Source organism: Trachypithecus francoisi, unplaced genomic scaffold, assembly GCF_009764315.1.
Source record: "Trachypithecus francoisi isolate TF-2019V2 unplaced genomic scaffold, Tfra_2.0 Contig00159, whole genome shotgun sequence".
NCBI lineage: Eukaryota > Metazoa > Chordata > Mammalia > Primates > Cercopithecidae > Trachypithecus > Trachypithecus francoisi.
This window is the reverse complement of record NW_022680496.1, coordinates 89,587-103,710: the sequence shown is the minus strand read 5'-3', so window position 1 is coordinate 103,710 and position 14,124 is coordinate 89,587. Positions and strand designations below refer to the sequence as shown.

At 40.0% G+C, this 14,124-nt stretch overlaps 1 protein-coding gene across 3 annotated transcripts in view; it reads right to left on the bottom strand.

Moving 5' to 3' along the window:
* Positions 1-1,231: 1,231 nt before the first annotated feature.
* Positions 1,232-14,124, bottom strand: part of ULK2 (unc-51 like autophagy activating kinase 2) — an 89,805-nt gene continuing 76,912 nt past the window's right edge. For all 3 annotated transcript variants that reach the window (XM_033189792.1, XM_033189960.1, XM_033189878.1), the window contains 7 exons: positions 13,581-13,730; positions 10,707-10,915; positions 8,919-9,097; positions 8,015-8,133; positions 7,506-7,663; positions 4,617-4,752; positions 1,232-3,474 (listed from right to left, as the gene is read on the bottom strand). In XM_033189792.1, the coding sequence (XP_033045683.1) occupies positions 3,416-3,474; positions 4,617-4,752; positions 7,506-7,663; positions 8,015-8,133; positions 8,919-9,097; positions 10,707-10,915; positions 13,581-13,730 (1,010 nt within the window). In that variant the 3' untranslated portion in view covers positions 1,232-3,415. The remainder of the gene's footprint in view (positions 3,475-4,616; positions 4,753-7,505; positions 7,664-8,014; positions 8,134-8,918; positions 9,098-10,706; positions 10,916-13,580; positions 13,731-14,124) is intronic.

Here is a 14,124-nt window from a genome sequence, read left to right as displayed (position 1 = left end):
AAGAATTTAAGACTGCCTACAGAAAACACAAGGGAGCATAGTTAAAACGTGTGAAGTCCTCCTCCAAAACATGTACTAACCACTAATATCAACATTAAGGATTTTGGCCAGGCACAGGGGTTCATGCCTGTAATCCCAGCACTGTGGGAGGCTGAGGCAGGTGTTCAAGACCAGCCTAATACGGTGAAACCCCATCTCTACCAAAAATACAAAAATTAGCTGGGCATGGTGGCACATGTCTGTAATCCCAGCTACTTGGGAGGCTGAGGCAGGAGAATCACTGGAACCCAGGAGGCAGAGGTTGCAGTGAGCCAAGATCGCACCATTGCACTCCAGCCTGGGCAATAGGGTGAGACTCCATCTCAAAACAAACAAACAAATAATAAGGATTCTTCATATATCTAAGTCCAGGTCCTCAAATCCACTGTGTCCAACTCAACTTCTCCTTATTACTGTGCAGACTGAGGCAGTCCAGCCCTAAAAATCCCCTCCTCTCAAGCTCCTAGACGGGACTCTAGTGAGGGGAGAACTGCTGCCCTGGTAATTCCTCTTGTAGGGACAAAGGAACATGGGCAATAAGTTACTTATCAGTCTTTACTGGAGGTTGTTTCTCTCAACTAAAACTATCAAAATTGGGTGTTACAATTTTTAACTTGATATTCCCAGACAAGTGCCAGGAGAGAAGCTGTTGCAAATAGCTAGCTGAGTAGAGAGAAAGCCTCAGCAGAGAGGCAAGCTGGAGGGAGGGATGGATACTATCCTTCTCTGAACTGAAGCAGTCACAGGATGGCTGCACAGAGCACTCCTGGCATGCAGAAGGGGGCGTGAGGGCTCAGACACTCTGAGATGCATGGGTTTGGGGTACCCACTCGAGGCCTCATGTCCACTGTGTCCAACTCAATTTCCTCCTTATTACTGTGGAGACTGAGGCAGCTTGATCCTAACAGTCCCCTCCTCCCAGCTAATATTCACCACTCCAGCGAGGAAAAACAACTGTTGCTCTGGTTACTTCTGTCAGTGGAAGGAGGGGACAGGGACTATGGGAGACCAATTATCTAGAGCACAGGCCTCCAAGTCCAGTGGGGGGTACAGTTAAAGCAAATCTTTACAGTAGTAATAGCTGGTCAGCAATTTTCCAGGTTATTGCTTGAATACAGGTGTCAACCCATGAATGTATGTATGAACTGGTACATTTCCACTCTATGAAAAACGATATGAAATTAAAAAATACTCAGGGAAACATAAAGCATTTGTTTATTATTGCTATATTCAAGGCAATATCTCTTAAAACAATTAGCCTTGATAATGGAAGTATAACCAGAACCATTATTCATGAATTTACAGTTTGTTCTTTTCTGCTGTTGAGACTTCACTGTTTCACACACACCATCTACCCCAAGAACTTTATTATACAAGAACAAGAATTAACTTGAAAGTCACAAAGCATGGCTTGACGGCTTGCCTAGTTCCTGACTTTAGGCCAATCACATCCCCTCTCTGAACCTGTTTCATCCTGTATTAAAAAAGAAATGGGAGAGGAAGAGGAGAGGATAGAATAAACCTACAACTGAGATAACACAGGTGATAACTGAAAGAACATGAATGAAATTTCACTGTGAATAAAAAATATCATACACAATAAAGTATCACTAATAACAAATAGGGTTGGGGAGGTAAAACAGTCTATGTTCCTGGAAGCCTGCATGACAGCAGCTGAGAACTAAATCCTGGGGCAGGACAAAGGATATTCATGGCCAAGTCTCTAAACTCACTAAGGAAGTACCTGGCTCAACAAGTCACTTAATATGTACCCAGCTACACCCTAGAAACATTTTGTCAGTTTTATTTTACCTTAATATACATTTGTACAGGCAATAATAAAAAGGCTATTACACAACAATTCAGTGAGTTTTACCTAGTTTCAAGAATAATGCATGCAGTTACAAATGAGAGGTAGAAACACTGTATTAAAGACCTAAAAATACAAACGTCATATAAATAAATGTTCAAATTAACTACTGGAATTTCATACAGATAAATAAGGTAAAAATTACATTACTTTGTCAAAGTAAAGGAAAACCATGTTTGTTTTTATCAGTACATTAAAATTAGATTAATGCCAAAGAGCTCTGTGCAATTTGTCAAAGAGTTCAGATTAAGTAAAAGGATTAAAATAAAAGGATTAAAATTGGTGAATGGTTTATTCAAGTATTCAAGCAGGTAAGTAAAAGAAATCAAATAATATACAATGTAGGAACCATTCCTGGAGGGATATTAAGTTAACTGCCTGCATTCTCCATGACTAGCTACTTGGTGAACTGTCAGGATTAACATGAAAAATACACATTAGGCAGAAGAGAGCTGCCCATTTTCCTAAGAGAAAACGAACTTCATTTTCCACTCACTTCGTGTAGGAACTCCGTATCACTAACAAGCCTTTAGGTCACCAACTTTGTTTTGGCCCTATTCAAATTCTCAAGAGTATCTCTTGATCCATTATTTTTTTTCCTAATACTGCCCAAATAAACCTAGCCTTTAGTAAACCTAAGGTCACAGGCATCAATGTACATTCTGCATGCACAATAAAAAATGGAACCAAAAGCTAACAAAAACATTACTGAGAAAATCTGTAGGTGTAGATGAAGAAAAAAAAGAATTGCAAAGGTTCACATGAATACGTTTCAACCACTTAAAAGTTCACTGGAGATTACATGTGAATTCTGGGAAGGGTATATGTATACAATGAAGTAAAATATTTTAAACAAGTCCATTGTGCCTCAGTTAAGTTACAAAATCCAATACACAGTTGTTTTAATAAATTAGTGCAATATGAAAGATTTTGGAAGATTAACATGTGTCCATATTAGGATCAAATTGAAGATTTCAAAATTTCTTCCAAGATCCACGTTTCACTTCTTAAGCTATTTCTTCCTGAGCTGTTTAAAGATACATGCTCAGATTTAAACAAACTTACTCCAAATATCAAACTGCCTGGATGAGGGGTGAATACTTTTACCTTTATACCTCAGCAAACACATGGAATTTCACACACTGCTCTGATGAACTGAGTGATGAGCACTCACTTTGTTACATTTTTAATTACCTTTAAGAATAACTGTACCGGTTATCCTAGTTCTAAGGTATATTTATTCACCAAGTCCAAACTGGGAGCCAAACATTCTTGCTCCTGCTTCTACAAAGAAAAAGGGAAAGGGTGACTTTCTCCAATAAGGCAGATTTCCTACAAATATGTAGTTTTTGGATTGTTTTTCCTTTTTGAAATCACTGCTTGTTCTTTGGTAGTCACCAGTTAAGAAGCTACAGTTTCCTGGGGATGGGGTGACAGAACTCAAGCTGTAATCCCAAAGGCATCACCTCAGGTTCCCACCACCGGTCCATGGGATGAGCCTGCTGCTCACACGGTTGCGGTGCTATGGCAGAGCGCCGACAGTCTTCTCTCAATACTACATTTATCTAGAAATAAAATAACAAAAATGAAGAACTAATGAAAAAAATCACTAATTATATTGTCATCTCTATTCTATCTTTGCCCCAAAGTTAACAGTTCTGAACATGTTTTCTTATTTCTGCTTGGTAATAGTTTAGATACGACTTCTAGCTTAGTGCTGCAAAGTGGTAAAATTTGGGTAAGCACGTCGGCTAGCTTGTTACATAACTAGCTTGCTCAAAACTGCAAATAGTCTTAGAACTGCCATCCTCTTGTGGCTACTCAAAATGTAACGTGACCACATACACTCCAAACAGTCCACCACCTCTGCCTAAAAAACCAGATTACTGGGCTTGTATGTCGTAAGTAGTAACATCCTGGTATCCCATCAATCTCCACTCTGCTATCTATACCAAGTCTGCAGTACACAGAAGTTTCACAGGACTCTTCAGTCACTAAACCCACGAGGCTTAAAATAGTTGCATTTAATAATAAAAATAAAGTCCTCCTACATATAAGAACACTTGCCAACAAAGTAACACAGTGCAGAAATCTAAAGATGAATTACGCAGTCACCAGTGCTTTTCATGCATCACCTATAATCCTCACAACAACCCTGCAAGGCAGGCACTGCTGTATCTATCTATGTATCTATCTAGCTATGTATTTATTTATCTATCTATATATATATGTATCTATGTATCTTCCTATCTACCTACCTACCTACCTACCTAGGATGGAGTCTTGCTCTGTCGCCCAGGCTGGAGTGCAGAAGCGCAATCTCAGCTCACTGCAACCTCTGCCTCCTGGGTTCAAGCGATTCTCCTGCCTCAGCCTCTCGAGTAGTGGGGCTTACAGGTATGCACCATGATGCCCAGCTAATTTTTGTATTTTTAGTAGAGACAGGGTTTCGCCACGTTGGCTAGGCTGGTCTCAAACTCCTGAACTCAAGTGATCCGCCCACCTTGGTCTCCCAAAGTGTGCCTGGCCCTACTCCCATTTTATGAAAAAGAAGCTGAGGCCACACAAAGGCTCAGTGATTTGCTCAAGGCTGGAAAGACACGATTCAAACCCAGGCAGGATTCCAAACTCCAAGCTCTTTGTACTACGCCTGTGGTAGACAATTAAAATGAAGTCAGTAAATACACTGCTTTGTAAGTCAACTTACATTTATGTACATTTTCAATATCTGCAGGGTCCTGTAGAATCTTAGTTAGGCCTTCCAAAAGAAGGGCTGCCTTATGATAGCGATAAACAATATCTTCGGTCTGCTGAAACATCTCATCAAGGGCTGCAGACTGAACCTGGAACCAGTCAACAAAAACACAATTCTCTCAGTTTTTCCAGGAAAATACAAATCCATTTGGGCATTTAAGCTTTAAATGGAATCCACCTAAAATTAACACATTTTGGTAAAGTGATATAATCTGCAAAACTGCATAAAATTCAAAGATTCTTTGGGATGAACAATACATAAGAGCAACTTCATAAAAAGTCATTCTGCTTTCAAACACAGCCTTCTGGTATTCAGAGGTATGCCTCATAGATTTCATACTAGAACCCTTCTAAACTGGCTCTTTTATGACTTCACTATAAATTGATTTTAAACACACACTTCCACACAAGGGTAACCTGAAATTTCATTAAAGTAGATTCTGTTTCAATAATATAATTAAATGATGCTAACAGTCACTTACTGGCTTTATTGGCTTCTTTTTCTAGCCAAATAATTTTTGGGTGTTGTCATTCATTCATTCAAATATACTTATTAAGCACCTACTAAGTGCCAGGCACTGTGCCTACAATGAAGGAGAGCTCGCAGTCTGGAGGGAGACACAGTCCTGCAAAAAATGCAATTCTAATTCCAAGGGACACCTGGTATTACAGGAGGAAGCACTGGATGGTACGGAACACAAAGGGGACGCCTCTAACCTATATTATGGAGGAAGATGATTAGGGGAAGCTTCCAGGAGGTGCTGTTTGTGCTGAATCATGAAGCAACAGCAGAAGTTAATTAGGTGAGGAAAATATGGGAAGGGGCTCTCCAGAAAGAGGGGATGGTAGCATTATTCACAGGGGTTTCCCCATCGACATTCTGATTTTCTCTTTGATCATTAAATACCAGAACTCTCGGTAATCCAGTATCCAAATTTACTTGTTAATATGCTGTATCCTTGTTTTTAATTTTAAAAATGTATTAATGTCTTCTTATACAGATGGGGTCTTGCTCTGTTGCCTAGACTGATCTCGAACTCCTGGGCTCAAGCAATCCTCTCGTCTCAGCCTCCTGAGTAGCTGGTACTACAGGTGCTTGCCACTGTACCTACCTATTCTCTCTCCTTCAAAAAAATAATTTCAAGTAGCTAACAATAAGCAAATAAAATGGATACAGAAAATCAGAGCCAGGACAAGTAAAAAGAAAAAAATAACTTAAGTGTTAATGCCTCTAAGCTCACTAAGCAGCCAGGACGAAAGGAGGAATTTATTAAGTTATAGATTTCTGTATTCTGAGAAGGAAAAACAGCATAATAATTCCTTATGGAGGACATTTTTCTGGTGCAAAATTCTAAAAATAATTTATCATATAAGGTCTCGATTCAGTATACAGTGATGCAGTGCGTATTATTCACCTCAACAGTTTACAGCAATACGATATATACTATTTTTGTCAAGAATTTATATTCCAAAGTTATTTTCCTATGGTTATTTTAATAAATTTCAAAATAAGGCCATGGAATATAAAAGCACAGTTCAAAGTATAGACAAATGGAAAATGGAATTGGGGATCTATTATGTTAATGTGTTAGAAATACAATTAGCACACCGAGCATGGTGGCTCATGCCTATAATCCCAACACTTTGGGAGGCCGAGGCGGGTGAATCATTTGAGGTGAAACATTTGAGGTCAAGAGTTCAAGACCAGCCTGGCCAACATGGTAAAATCCCGTCTTTACTAAAAATACAAAAATTAGATGGGCATGGTGGCAGGTGCCTAGAATCCCAGCTACATGGGAGGCGGGGGCAGCAGAATCACTTGAACCTGGGAAGCAGAGGTTGCAGTGAGCCAAGATCATGCTGCTGCACTTCAGCCTGGATGACAGAACAAAATTCCATCTCAAAAAAAAAAAAAAAAAAAAGATTGGCTAACGAATGAATTTTCCCCCACTTAACTACTTTTTCAACAGCCTCTATTTTTATTTGTACTTCAGAGCAATTTTTCACCAAGAGAGGCAGAAAACAAATTTCCAATATTATAACCAGAAAATTGGAAAAGGAGGTTTTTACTTTGTGTCTACACTACAATAATTATCAGTAAGTGGGACCTGAGCACATAAATTTTTGTGGATTGATTAATAAAGCAGTGTTTTTTCTAAGAGTTTTATCAAGCCTAACTTTCTTAAACAACAGAAAACGCAGGAACAGATCCTCCTAATGCTTTTAGATGCACACTATAAAAAGATTAGATTGGCCGGGCACAGTGGCGCATGCCTGTAATCCTAGTACTTTGGGAGGCTGAGGAAGGTGGATCCCCTGAGGCCAGGAGTTCGAGACTACCCTGGCCAACATGGCGAAACCCCATCTCTACTAAAAATACAAAAATTAGCTGGGCATGGTGGCAGGTGCCTGTAATCTCAGCTACTCGGGAAGCTGAGGCAGGAGAATCACTTGAACCCGGGAAGCAGAGGTTGCAGTGAGCTGAAATCGTGCCACTGTACTCCAGCCTGGGTGACAGAGTGACTCCATCTCCAAAAAAAAAAAAAAAAAAGAGAGAGCGATTAGATCATTCCTAATGCCAACAATGTTTAATAAGAGCTGTAATAAACTTTTAGCAAATGTGGTAACTTACAAATGTGGATTCGTAATTACATCAAATACATTCAATAAATTACATTAAGAGTTGCTTAAATCCAATTACTTCTTTAGTAGAAGGCGATCCACAATACTTGGGACTTAAGACATTATCTTTTAAAATGATAGCTGGCAAATAGATATTCAATTAAAAAGACACTTGAAAGATAAGTAGTACTATACAATATTAAACCTTAGAAAGGGTTACCATTTCTACAGCACAATTATAGATGAGTTTCTCTGCAGTCACACTGTTGATTTCATCAATAAACCTCTGTTTGTCAGAGAAGAATCGATTCAGCTTTTCTGTAAGTTTCTTGCACATGGTGATGCAGAATTTATATCGTTCGTTCAGATTTTTGACAACTGAAAAAAAATTGAGATGGGAACTAATTTTAATTTTCCTCCAGAAATAAAGACACAGTGATATGTATCTTTCTTGCTGATATATAGGGAAGGTGTCACTACTGATCATTCAAAAAACAGACCAGAAACAGGATTCTTTCATATGTTATCTCTTTCAATATGAAAAGATTGAGAATAATGCACTTCTGATTTATATCAATTAAACTGCAAAAAGTTAATAACCCAGCATCTTTTCCCTTTAAGAATGTTGAAAAATAAAAATAACAGTGAGTACTCATAAGACACTCTCACGGTGTGATGGGAAAGAGCAACTTAAGGACCCCTGGAGTCACACGCTGCCTTCTCCCATACCTTGTTTCACCGCTGTGGATGGGCTCAGTTTCCCGGACTTGATCTGGGCTTTGGCAAGATGCAGAGAAGCCGCAAGCAGCTGTGCTGCTTTCATGTACAACACCAGCTGCTCCACCCGCCTGCACCCAAAAGACAGTAGCAGAGGGTTATCTAGTGAACTAATCTAAGATGTGGCACTTTACACAACAGGTCAACATTAAAATTGCCTTTCTATAAAGGAATAGCATCCTCTTTGATTTTTTTCTTTTTTTTTTTTTGACAGAGTCTTGCTCTGTTCTCCAAGCCGAAGTGTAGTGGCTTGATCGTGGCTTACTGTATCCTCTACTTCCTGGGCTCAAGGGATCCTCCCACCTCAGCCTCCTGTGTACTAACAGCTGGGACCACAGGGGCGCGCCACCATGCCTGGCTAATTTTTGTATTTTTTGTAGAGACAGGGATTCATCATATTGCCCAGGATGGTCTTGAATCCATGGGCTCATGCAATCCTTCTGCCCCATCCTCCCAAAGTGCTGGAATTACACATAGGCGTGAGCCACTGCGATCAGTCCTCCTTAATTTCTTAATGCACAAGTAAACTCTCGAGGGACAAGTCATAAAGATGTGTGTACTTTGAAAACAACGGATACACTCAGATAAAAATCAATACAATCTATTTACATAAATACTAAAATTTATGTAATTTTTATGTAATTATCAACAGTATAATTTACAAGGAAAGGCAGCACTAAGGTTGTATAATCTCCAGGTCTTGACTCATATAGTGAAATCTAGTATAATGAAATAATTGAGACTCCTAGCTTTTAGTAGTGAGATACGATCTTCAGTGGATGACAATACCTATGACTTAGACACAAGTTTAGAGAAAGCATGAAAAGTCTGGAAATGAATGACGGGGGGTACCTACCCCCAGTCTTTGCTCAGCTGACTGATCTGGTCCACCACCACACTCTCCTGGATCTGGTACAAGGACACAGCAGATGTGCATAGCTCAGGGTTTCCTCCCCTCACGGCTGTCAGGTCCAGCACACATTCGGTGAACATCAGCATCACATTCAGATGGCGTAAGGTGTCCGTGTGTTCCCGCTGCAGCAAAGTCAATTTGTCTTAGAAAATTTCAGATTAAAAATAGGTACACACTCATTTCTGTACATAAACCATGGCCACTGATCACGTTTTCAATACTTATGAGTCTCAGAATGACAAAAGGAGATTGAAATTTTTAAACTTCAGAAAGCTGGTAAGAAAATGAACACAAATGAAACCAAATGTAGGTATATGCATGTGTTTGTGTATATATATATATCAGAGTACCCACATAAGTAAACTCTCAAGATGGGTCGCTGTGCTTTTACCAGAAAAAGAAAAGAAAGCTGAATGATTAAACCAATATACATGAGACAAAAACATGACAAGTTAGACACCAAGATTATAAGGATTACTATAGGTGCTAAATTACACTTCTTGATACTGTAGTGAATTCTGTTGACTTCTTATAATTTCAGAGTTGCTTTACTTAATTTCTGGTGGTTTTTCAGTTAACAGTGATTACTAATACCAAAGCTCTAAATTTCTGTGATCTTTTCAGTTAGTTAAAGAGGGGAGTGTGGGTAGACATAACAACATTCAGAGGGCTGTCATTTAAAAATGGGTATTCTAGGCCAGGTATGGTGGCTCACGCCTGTAATCCCAGCACTTTGGGAGGCTGAGGCAGGTGGATCATCTGAGGTCAGGAGTTTGAGACCAGCCTGGCCATCATGGCGAAACCTCATCTCTACTAAAAATACAAAAATTAGCCACTGTGGTGGCATGTGTCTGTAGTCGCAGCTACTCAGGAAGCTGAGGCAGGAGACTGGCTTGATCCCAGGAGGTGGAGGTTGGAGTGAGCTGAGATGGCGCCACTGCACTACAGCCTGGGTGACAGAGCGAGACTGTCTCAAATAAACAAACAAATAAATAAATAAATGGGTATTCTAGAATGTTGTTTTGAGATTTGTTTTTAGTTATAAATGCATCCTGAAATCTCAAATAAGCCTAAAAGTTTCCCACTCTATTATGGTTAAAGAAAGACGAGAATCATTTTCCTGGTGACAGAATAAGCCAATTGACTTCTAAGTCTTTCTGCTCTGTGACAGCATATTGGACTATATGTTTCAATATACTGGAACATGTACTGGAATGTACTAGAATGCTGATGCCTGTAATCCCAGCACTTTGGGAGGCAGAGGCAGGTGGACCACGAGGTCAGGAGTTCAAGACCAGCTTGGCCAACATGGTGAAACCCTGTGTCTGCTAAAGATACAAAAATTAGCCGGGCATGGTGGCACGTGCCTGTAATCCCAGCTACTCGGGGAACTGAGGCAGGAGAACTGTTTGAACCCAGGAGGCGGAGGTTGTGGTGAGCCAAGATCACGCCACTGCACTCCAGCCTGGGCGACACAGCGAGGCTCCATCTCAAAAAAAAAAAGAAAAACACAGAATCTATGTGTTTCTTCCTATAAACCAAAGCTTATTATGGATGAGTGTCACTGTCAACATTAATCTAAAAAGACATCAGCAATACTTTTCAAACAGAAAAGGCACGTTAAAGAGAACATAATTTAGTAACTATTTAATGTATTTTGTTCTTGTCATCACTAGAATGTTCTCATAACAAATCAACATTACATTCACACCACTATAGTCTCTTCTCTACCTCCATCAGCGTCTCCTCCGGCAGTTCAGGGGCTTCAAAGGTGATGAGCCCCTCCAGGCTGGGGGGTGAAGCACCGTAAGGCACGTATCTCAGGGTGGGAGCTGCCTCTGCTCCTGGAGGGGAAGAGCCGAAGCCTGGGCCAGGCGGGGACCCCACACACACGCGGCCACTCACGGCACACAGAGAGCCCCCCGAGTTGCTGGGCCCCACTACGAGGAAACAGAGGATACATGGCAGTGTCCAGAGTCAGGACTTTCACACCCACTCCTACTCTTATGTACTGAATAAACCTGCTGAGGTGATAAAGGAAATGTTAAAAGAAACTCACTGACCCCTATGTACTATTTGAGGATATTAATAGTTTTTACCTATCCATGTTCATTGTTATTCCTTGTCTATGTATTTTTTTTTTTTTTTTTGAGACGGAGTCTCGCTCTGTCACCCAGGCTGGAGTGCAGTGGCCAGATCTCAGCTCACTGCAAGCTCCGCCTCCCGGGTTCACGCCATTCTCCTGCCTCAGTCTCCCGAGTAGCTGGGACTACAGGCGCCGCCACCTCACCCGGCTAGTTTTTTGTATTTTTAGTAGAGAGGGGGTTTCACCGTGTTAGCCAGGATGGTCTCGATCTCCTGACCTCGTGATCCGCCCGTCTCGGCCTCCCAAAGTGCTGGGGATTACAGGCTTGAGCCACCGCGCCCGGCCTGTTATTCCTTGTCTATGTATTTTATATTAGACATCATCACAGCTGGTTTTTTTAATACTCTGTTTTAAACAAATTTAGATCATATTCATTTCTCCTTGCTGTTCCACAGGGCCTCATAATTATAAAACTCAATGGATGCATAGTGATTCATTAAGTTTATATATAATGTTTATCTGGAGTTATTTATACTATTCCTGATTTTATTCATGTTACAAATAGCACTGTAATGAAATGCAGTTATTCCTTCTTTTGAATAATTTCTTTGTGATAAACACTCTGAAGTGGTATAAGAAGGAATGGAATTAGCATAAATCAATACATATTTTTACAGCTCTTCCTAAGAACTGCTATATTACTCTTTAACGCAGCCCTGAGTAAGCACATAGATCCTATTTAAACCTCAATAACACTGGACATGATACTTTTTTTTTTTTTGAGACAGGGTCTTGCTGTTGCCCAGGCGGGATTGCAGTGGCGAGATTACAGCTCACTGCAGCCTTGATTTCCCAGGCTCAGGTAATTCTTTCATCTCAGCCTCACAAGTAGCTGGGACTATAGGCGTATGCCACCATGTCTGGCTAATTTCTGTATTTTTTTTTGTAGAGACGGGGTTTCATCATGTTGCCCAGGCTGGCCTCGAACTCCTGACCTCAAGTGATCCTCCTGCCTCGGCCTCCCAAAGTGCTGGGATTACAAGCGTGAACCACCATGCCCAGTCTTGGACATTATACTTTTTAAAATGTAGTTAGAGGCCGGGCGCGGTGGCTCAAGCCTGTAATCCCAGCACTTTGGGAGGCCAAGATGGGCAGATCACGAGGTCAGGAGATCGAGACCATCCTGGCTAACACGGTGAAACCCCGTCTCTACTAAAAAATACAAAAAACTAGCCGGGCGAGGTGGCGGCGCCTGTAGTCCCAGCTCCTTGGGAGGCTGAGGCAGGAGAATGGCGTGAACCCGGGAGGCGGAGCTTGCAGTGAGCTGAGATCCGGCCACAGCACTCCAGCCTGGGTGACAGAGCGAGACTCTGTCTCAAAAATAAATAAATAAATAAAAATAAAAATAAAAATAAAAATAAAAAATAAAATGTAGTTAGAGTTAACAGATACAAATGTTACTTTCTTAAAATGGTATTTTCTTATTATTCAAGGTTTTTAATCATCTTAAAAATATGATTTTAGCTCTATTTTCTATTATTATCTATTCCTGTCCTTTGCTTATTAATCTGGTATCTTGATTAGCAACTTATTTAGAATAAGATAACTTGACTCATGGTACAACAGATAAGATGTCAAATTATTGATTTCAAGGCCAATCTAAATACTTTCTTAATTTTTGGTATTAACCTATTTACAGATTATAAATGATAAAACAAATCTATTAGCCTTCTAACTGTATATGGGATTAAGTGCAAAGATTGAGACCCAGAGTACAAAAAATTAAAAAAATAAATAAAACAAGTTTCTTTCCTTTTTTTTTTTGAGACAGAGTTTTGCTCGTTACCCAGGCTGGAGTGCAATGGCGCGATCTCGGCTCACTGCAACCTCCACTTTCCAGGTTCAAGCGATTCTCCTGCCTCAGCCTCCTGAGTAGCTGGGATTACAGGCACCTGCCACCACATCTGGCTAAATTTTTATATTTTTAGTAGAGATGGGGTTTCACCATGTTGGCCAGGCTGGTCTTGAACTCCTGGCATCAAGTGATCTGCCTGTCTCAGCCTCCCAAAGTGCTGGGATTACAGGCATGAGCCACCGCACCTGGCCAAAACAAGTTTCTTTAAAACAAACAAACAAACAAAAAGCCTATAATTTTCAAATAATTTATTGGATCTACTAAAGTAACCCTTTAATATATAAGCTGAGAAGAACTATATTTGATTTGCTTCTTCATGAATAAGTCATATTTATACTATGTCATTTTGTAATATATTATATAGAACATACAATATTTTAATATATAATATAGCACTTTACAAAGTTTTTTTTCCCACAAATAATGCCTCATTTACTTCTTATAATCCATTAAGATAAAGAAAATAGTAATCTCCAGTTCACTGGTAAAGAAACTGAAGCCCAGAGAATTAAGTGACTTGTCCAAGTTACAACACTGAGTCATTTGTCAAAACACTACATTCCAAATACTAGCCAAAGACTGTAATATAACAAATGCTCCTTACCTGAGGTTGTTCTTGTTCGAAGGAGCATGTGGGTACAAGTGGGGGCCACTGCACTGTGTGGAGGAGACCCTACAGTGAAGAGGACAGCCCTGGAACTTGCTGCTATACCTGCAGGAGGTGCCAGAACAATACCACAGGCTCCTGCTGGAGCTACAACAAAAAGTTTACAGAAGGTCATGTTACCCTGATAGTGTTTATATCTGGGAGATGGGATTGCAGGTGGATACTGACTTTTATATCATGAGTCCAGTTTTTCTTTTTTTCTCTCTCTTCTTACAAAAAGTACTTATTGCTCTTAAAATCAGAAAATATAATACAATATTTTCATTAAAATAATTTATAGTAATCTCAAGTGTGAATCTTCTTCACACCAAAATCTAGCATTTGGAGTTACATTTGTATACTTCTAAAATACATGAACTGTAAGTTATACATGTTGAAGACAGTCCTAAAAAGTGAAGGCCAAGAACTGGGAATAAAAACATGTTAAGCTAGGGTGGGTGTAGTGGCTCATGCATGTAACCCTAGCACTTTGGGAGGCCAA